Raw genomic sequence first — 6603 nt, 5'->3', positions numbered from 1 at the left:
GTGTGTCCCTTTTATTGCAGCTGTGTCAGCAGATGATACTGTTTTTATCCAGTGATCTAAAAAGAGATTGTCTAAGTTTTCTAGACAACAAAGTAGGCCAATAATGGCAAATTATTTACTCACAGTATTATTATGCAATGTTTTTTTCTGCACAACCAGTCAATAGCTACCAAGAAGTAATCAATAAACAGAGAGGATATAAAAAGTAACTTGCTGCATTTTCTGCAATTGTGGTCTCTTAAAACATGAGAAAAATCCCATTGTTTGTATGTAATCAAAAAATTACAATAATTACTGCTAATAATGTAGGTTTATAGCACAATAACTGGAAATCAATATAGGTTGTCCAATTGTTAGTAATAAATTAAAAGTCAAGAGACTGAAAATAAATCACTGGGAGATAATGGGCAAATAACGGTAAACTTCTGGTACTCTGAACCTCACTATCATCTAATTATTTTAATGTTTGTTTGGAAAGCTTGACCCACAAGTAGTACACTCTAATGAAATTTCTTAATATCAAACACTTAACACACTTCACCAACTACAAATTCATTTTTGTGATAATCTGTTCAACAGTAAAAGTCAGTATACTGGTTGCACACACATGTTTTTATTAATTTTATTCAAAAAATACATTTTTTTCCAAATACTGTACCAGTTCCAAGTCAACTATATGAAAGTAGCTGGCGGTAAAACTGACTGCTGTAACTACCAGTCCGAAGTTTGCCGCACACACACACACACACACACACACACACACACACACACACACACAAAATCTCAGTTAAAAAAACAATTTTATCAAACCAAGGAACATCAGTACAGCCTTCAAAATCTTGCTGTAAATACTAAAAAGTTAGTGCTGCAAAATTTGTTGCAGGCTGTTAGAAAAATGTGTCTCTCTTCACAAGTAATAACTTATGCAAATTCGTGAAAATCCTGCACTGGGAGACTGTCACAAACATTCCTTTGACTTCATGCAATGTGAGCACGCATTTTTGCTGATATTTCTGTGTTGCAGTCAGGGCACACAGAAAGGGAGGGGCCACATTCCACACATGCAATCACATGGCCACATGGAAGAAACACCAGTCCACGTTCTCTTTCAGCACAGATTTTACAGAAATGTATGTGAGATTCCTTGGATGAACCAATAATGGCATTTTCTTCTACTTGTTTTCTGCAACAAAGAATTACATACACAGACCATTAGTGCTACTTGCACTTCTACATTTAAAACAAGTCAGACCTTAATATAGGACACCCTTTAACCATACACTTAAATTTTAGAGTTGAGCACGCGCACACGCTAGCACACACACAGAGAGACAAGTGTATTTAGCCACCTGTTGTGGATGGTAAGGCTTTAGAATTTTGAAGGCACTTTGAAAGACACACACAGACAAACCAAAAATCTCATGAGCAACAAAATAAATTAGAAACAATACGACAACCGTCATCCGTTCTGATTTTCTTTCTTCCATTTAAAGTCACTGACTACATAAACAATGACATTGTACTGTTATCTCTATGTACATTCTTACCACCATAACCGGAATTTGACAGGTTTCCACTTGTGAGGACTTATGCAAGCATTCAGTCACTTGGATGATCACCAACAGTTCTTAATAACATAAGTTCCGCTTGGAAACTCTCAACATTCAGTGGCAAACTTCCTACAGGAATTAACCAAATACAGACTTTTAGAACAAGCTCTACGGTACAATTTGAGGAACTTGATGGCATCATTAGGCTATTTTAGCTATTTTCTTGAAACTAGTCATTACGTTTCAGTTGTGGAAATGGGAAAGAGCTTATCAGCACAAAAATTTCTACTTCCAATCACTTTAGATGAACTTACAGCTATTGTATCTTTGTTTCCCTGTTACCTTGTAACTGCACTTTTTCTTCATTTCCCTTCCTTCAGTCTCTTAAACAGGTTTTTCAATTTTAATGGTTCTCTATTTTTATAATTATTGTATAATGTCCGCCCATGGTAGCAGAGTGGTCAGCGTGACAGAATGTCATACCTAATGACCCGGGTTCGATTCCCGGCTAGGTCGGATATTTTCTCTGCTCAGGGACTGGGTGTTATGTTATCCTTACCATCATCATTTCACCCCCATCAACACGCAAGTCACCGAAGGGGCATCAACTCAAGACCTGCACCAGGTGAACGGCCTACCCGACGGGAGGCCCTAGCCACACGGCATTTCCATTGTATAGTAGTTTCATTTAACTTCCAGTGTACCAACAGGGCATAAACTCTTCCATACCTTTTCAATTTTGCTCATAGCTGCTAATCTGATGAGTCAAACCCATTAACCACATAAGGGTTGGTCAAAATAAAACTGACCCAAAAATAGTTGGCACTTCATGACAAATCAAACATCAAGGAGAATAAGAAAACTACACAAAACCAGCATGGACTTAAAAAAAAAATTGCCCAAGTGAATGATAGCTTTCAGAAGTCTGACAAAATCATCATACCAGTTAGCTGTACAAGAAGGAACTGAAAGTTTGACACTTCACAATGTTCGGAGCATAAGTTACAGCTTCCAGACTAATCTGTATTTTGAGTTTGACCGATTGTTTCTATATGAAGAGGTACTGGGATGTCGGGATCGTCAGTTTCCCTGTTTCTTCAGATGAGGGCTGTTTACACCTGGTTGGTTGGTTGGTTGGTTGGTTGGTTGAGGAATAAGGGACTAAACAGTAAGGTCACAGTTCATTCAGTATTAGTGACATCCATGAAGCACATGTTATGACGATGGAAGTACAAAGGAATGGTAAGACCTAGCCATAGAAAGCCTCCCATCAGGTAGACAGTTTACCTGGTGCAAGTCTTTCGAGTTGACACCACTTCGCCAACTTGCGAATCGATGGGGATGAAATGACAATGATAAGGACAACACAACACCCAGTCCCTAAGCAGAGAAAATCTCCGACCTTGCTGGGAATCGAACCCGGGCTGTTAGGTATGACATTCTGCCATGCTGACCACTCAGCTACCAGGGGCGGACACCTCTGAAATAGAAAATAGGGTATGGCAGAAACAGAGACAAACTACATCTTAAATCAATTAAAACAGTAATACAGTTAGGGTTAGAGATCCCCAAAATCAACCATCCAGCACGGGACACCCCAATCACTCTGCCCCTGCCCTGCCCCTTCCAGTCAAATGTTCAGCCAATTCATTCCCCAAGGTACCAACATGACTTGGGACACACAGAAAGACAACCAAGCAGTCATTATGACTAAGTTCAATGAGAAGGTCATGACGTCATGAATAGCAGATACCACACGGTGAGAAGAGTGTCAGTCAGTTGGCTGCAGACTGCTCATCGAGTCACTACATATTAAAATGTGGTCAAGGGAGGCTCCATTAAAGAAAGTGGAGGGTCTGTTAATCGATCAGCCAGCTCCACAGAAGAAACACTAAATGTTCCTGACAATGTAGGTCCCCAACATGGGATGTAAAAGAATATCCTTTCTTCTCCACAGTTTCAGAGCCATCAGTGACATAGATGGTAGCACCCTGAAATCCATGAAGAACTAAATGTAACAGATGCCGACAGGTCATGGGACAACAGATTTTAGGACCCTGAAGAAGATTGGTCCCAATTCATGGCTTGGGCACCAACCAAGAAGGTTGTGCAAGAAAACATGAGGATCACAATCTACGTAGGAGAGGCAAAGATTTCTGCAGCAGGTTGCAAGGTGCCTTCCAACTGGTAATGCCACCCAAGAGCAGATATCAGGCAGTCGATGTCCCTTATATGTAAGAAGAGTGGGATATGTTGGATGATCAGGGAGTTGGTGAGTGGCAGTTGCATAGGAGACCAAGAATTGGTATCACTGGAACTGATGAGGAAAGATCCTCGCTTCATCAAGAAGTCTACAGGAGTCATCTGGAAGGCACTAGTGGCCAGATGAACTCCATGATGATAGACTTAGTCTAACAATTTCAATACCGAAGGTGCCACTAAGCCACAAATCTGGAATCTATAGAAGATTTGGGCCTGGTACATACTGAGAAGAGTAACACGATTGGGCCATAACAGGTGTGGGTAAGAAATCTGTGCATTAAGCTTCTATATGCAACTAGTCTAGTTGATGAAAATGGCACAGCCAAGTTAGCTTTTTATCAAAAAAGAGGCCCAAAAATTGAAATGTGCAACAGCTCTTCCTAGTGTTGGGTACCCAAATAGATTTCTGGGTCAGGAACGACCCTGGTGTGATGGAAGAAATGCATGACCTGCATTTTTGGAGGAGAGAATTAGAAACTACGAGGAAGGGCCCACACAGAGGTTATCAGATGGTGCCTTGAAATAAAAATTGATAGGGAGCCACAAAATCCCAAGTTACGGAAAGTAAGTTAAATGTCATGGCAACACAACGTGTCCTATACCATATGTACATCAAGAAAGACTGCCCTGAGGTGCTGGCATTTAGCATAGTTGGCTGTGGATTGTCCCTTCCAAAAACCACACTTACAGGGGGACAAAAGTCGCCTAGACTAGAAAAATCAGCGTTATCTGCAGGCAACCATATGGGAGACTCCTTTAAGCCAAATATGGCTGAAGACTGTGAGCAGATATCTTTGTATAATAATCAACTGCTGGATTATCTGATTACAAATTTAATCAGGGCCTGGGAGCATATCATGGGAAGGCAAGAGGCTGAAGCAGTTTCCTGTCAGTGAAAAGTTCATTATATGATTAAGCATAGTGGACTGAAATACAAGGGGAGGTTTTCAGTCTGTTGTTTCTGCAATAGAAAGGTAGTCAGGTAAGGAGAAGATGCTGATGCAAAATGTGATCACAAGGGGTTCAGTAAGAACTGATGCATCAGTACAAATACCATCCTGAAGGACAAGGCCCAGAACAATCTTATACTGAGCTTAGCCCACACCTGAGATGAAGAGGGAGGAGACATAGCACTCCCAGCACTCTTTCTTACTATGTTTAAATAGATGGCTATCCTTAGCATGACGTCAGTTAAAAGTGGTGAACTGATGTGCAAAGGATGTCACTTTAAAGACTGCATGGCTCTTTGGCAATCCTAAACAGCTACTGCAATGTCATTGATCCAACATGGCACTGGCTGGCTGTGGAGGGGATCTATAGGAAGGGGAATAGCACTTTTGGCAGCATGGTTGATCACATCAGAGATATCTTGCACAACCTCATCAATGCAATTAGAGAACTGCCAACTGGTTCTTCAAAGCACAATGCGATAACTGGTTTGGAGACAACGAGGAAGTAACAGGATCAACAGAAAGTCATCACTGTCATGAAGATTGTCATGTAGTGACAAACGCAGTGAAGTCACAATAGTGTGGGGAAGAGATGATTAGATCAACAGCTGAAAAGGTTCCACAGTACTGAAGTTACAGTACTCTTGAATGATCACATTACCAGTGCCTAGGTTAGGTGTGAAGGGACTGGGAGAACCGGTCATGCCCCAGGATCACTGCCTCTCCCCGATGAGGTGGAACCATATCAATGGGAATTGGTGTCATTGTCCCGATTCTTCTTCTTCTTCTTCAGCCTATTGTAGCCGGATTATTCTGAGGACCTATTCATGATGAGCATGTGAAGGCAGCAACTGGCTGTTCTTTAGCAACTGGCTGTTCTTTAGCAACTGGCTGTTCTTTAGCAACTGGCTTTCAGTGGGCCACTGATATGTGGGTTTCTGGGGAGAGGACTCCTGAGAGAGAGCCCTGTCACCAGTATACACTAGAGGAGGAAGCTGGAAGTGGTTCTCGAAGCTGGCACAGTCCACAGTGCATTTTTCCTAATGACTCAACTTCTCCAGATTTTTTTGTATGTTTAGTGTTCTGCAGCTTGCAGAAATTTTAATTAATTGAAAACGTATCAACTGTCTTGTACATCGGCATTCTGCTCCTTCTTCTATACATCCTTCTCCTGTACGGCATGGCTGTGTGTATCGTGCGGCTGCCTCGAGTCGAATGAGCCTGCAGCTGCCTCAGTAGCGGATGTTGTTACTGATAAGAACTGGACGCGGCAGGAAGTAGCGCCCCGATAAACCGCAATGGTGGCGCCGGAAACGGGTCTTTCCAGCGGATCGCACTTAGTTAAAACTATAGCGCGATCCCCCCACCAACTTCCCCTCCAGCGCCTCGTGTACCTCCCCGACGACGTTACGTAGCTGCAGCGGCTAAGTCAACACAGCCATGCATGCGGTTTAATTAATTGTTCAACAAAGTTGCTATGTGGTAATAATTTATTTCACTGGACTTGTTATGGGTCTTGCCCATCATCAGCAGTATCTTATATGTGATTTACTTTGTTTGGGGTATCGCAATGACAAGATTTTGTAATATTCATGTAGTAATACAGTTACACAATTTATATACCCATATATGTAATCAGCATAAGCATTTTTTATGAAATCTATACAGCTGTAAAAAATTCCTCGTGCTGATTACGTATATGTATATACAAATCATGTAAATAAAATATTAAATGAACATTGTGAAATATTATCATTTGGATACGCTAGAGAGTATTACATTTAAGATACCGCTGATGATTGGCAACGCCCGAGACTTGTCTGGTGAAATAAAATACTGCC

General features: G+C 41.4%; 1 protein-coding gene across 1 annotated transcript in view; it reads right to left on the bottom strand.

Annotated features, from left to right (window-relative positions):
* Positions 1-591: 591 nt before the first annotated feature.
* The window catches only part of LOC126248747 (baculoviral IAP repeat-containing protein 7-like), a 104076-nt gene continuing 98064 nt past the window's right edge, over positions 592-6603 (bottom strand). Inside the window, exon 6 of the mRNA XM_049950079.1 lies at positions 592-1183. Coding sequence (XP_049806036.1) covers positions 979-1183 — 205 coding nt within the window. The 3' untranslated portion in view covers positions 592-978. The remainder of the gene's footprint in view (positions 1184-6603) is intronic.

The sequence above is a fragment of the Schistocerca nitens genome, chromosome 3 (genome assembly GCF_023898315.1).
Source record: "Schistocerca nitens isolate TAMUIC-IGC-003100 chromosome 3, iqSchNite1.1, whole genome shotgun sequence".
In the NCBI taxonomy this organism is placed as follows: Eukaryota; Metazoa; Arthropoda; class Insecta; order Orthoptera; family Acrididae; genus Schistocerca; species Schistocerca nitens.
This window is presented reverse-complemented; position numbering and strand designations above follow the sequence as displayed.